At 67.2% G+C, this 1,306-nt stretch overlaps 1 protein-coding gene across 1 annotated transcript; it reads left to right on the forward strand.

Moving 5' to 3' along the window:
* Positions 1-533: 533 nt before the first annotated feature.
* LOC113981749 (solute carrier family 22 member 20-like) lies at positions 534-1,264 on the forward strand (the record flags this gene model as incomplete). Its single annotated transcript, XM_027709312.1, has 2 exons — positions 534-1,034; positions 1,153-1,264. Coding segments are annotated over exons 1-2 (559 nt in total), but the record flags the coding sequence as incomplete, so codon positions are not given.
* Between the last annotated feature and the right edge of the window lie 42 nt (positions 1,265-1,306).

Below are 1,306 nucleotides of genomic sequence, written 5' to 3' on the forward strand. Positions count from 1 at the left end.
CTGGATCCATCCCTTGGTCCAACCCTTGGTCCAACCCTCACCCTTGGATCCACCCCCGGATCTACCCCCAGATCCACCCCCGGATCCACCTCTGGATCCATCCCTTGGCCCATTCCTTGATCCGACCCTTTCCCTTCATCCATCCCTGGATCCACCCCTGGAACCACCCCTTGGTCCATCCCCTGAACCACCCCTTGGACATTCCTTGACCATTCCTTGACCATCCCTCGGCCCATCCCTCAGCCCATCCCTCACCCTCCTCCAAGCCAACCCTTGGATATTCCTTGATCATCCTTGGCCCATTCCTTGACCATCCCTTAGCCCATCCCTCAACCCATCCCTCACCCTCTTCCAAACCACCCCTTGGACATTCCTTGACCCTTCCTTGGCCATTCCTTGACCATCCCTTGGCCCATCCCTCAGCCCATCCCTCACCCTCCTCCAAACCACCCCTTGCCCATCCCTTTGCCCATCCCTGGGCTGGGACGTGCCCGTCCCTCACCCTCTTCCCCTTCCTCTCCCCAGCTGATCCATCCCCGTTCCCGCTCCGTCCCCGTTCCCGCTCTGTCCCCGCCGCCGCCGTGGCCATGTCCTTCGTGGAGCTGCTGGCCCGGCTGGGCGGGATGGGCCGCTTCCAGGTGACGTACGTGGCGGCGCTGGCCGTGCCGCTGCTCATGCTGGCCAGCCACAACCTGCTGCAGAACTTCACCGCCGGCGTCCCCGAGCACCACTGCCGGCCCCGCGCCCCCAACGCCAGCGCCGGACCCGTGCCCCTGCTCGTGGCCGTGCCCCTGGACGGACACCGGCGGCCCCAGAGCTGCCGGCGCTACGTGGAGCTCCAGTGGCACCTCCTGGAGGCCAACGGGTCCACCAGTGGGGTGGCCAACGGGGTGGCCAACGGGGTGGTCAACGGGGTGGTCAATGGGGTGGCCAACGGGGTGGCCAACGGCACGGCCGGCGACGCGCCCACCGAGCCGTGCCGCGATGGCTGGACCTACATGGACGGCGTCTTCACCGACACCATCATCACCGAGGTGAGGAGGAGGGAGGGAGAGGGGACCCCCCAGAGCCCCCTTTCCCCCCGAGATGGGGACACGGCGGCGGCGCCGGGGCGGTGACGGACCCCCCGTGTGTCCCCCCCTCCCCGGGCAGTGGGACCTGGTGTGCGAGTCCAAGCGGCTGCGGCAGCTGGCCCAGTCCATCTACATGGGCGGGATCCTGCTGGGATCGGGGCTCTTCGGGGTCCTCTCCGACAAGTGCGTGGGCAAAGCACCCCAAATCCTCCCATTCAGCCCCAAATCCCCCC

This window comes from Neopelma chrysocephalum, unplaced genomic scaffold (genome assembly GCF_003984885.1).
Source record: "Neopelma chrysocephalum unplaced genomic scaffold, ASM398488v2 Primary Assembly neopelma1_96753, whole genome shotgun sequence".
NCBI classification, from domain to species: domain Eukaryota; kingdom Metazoa; phylum Chordata; class Aves; order Passeriformes; family Pipridae; genus Neopelma; species Neopelma chrysocephalum.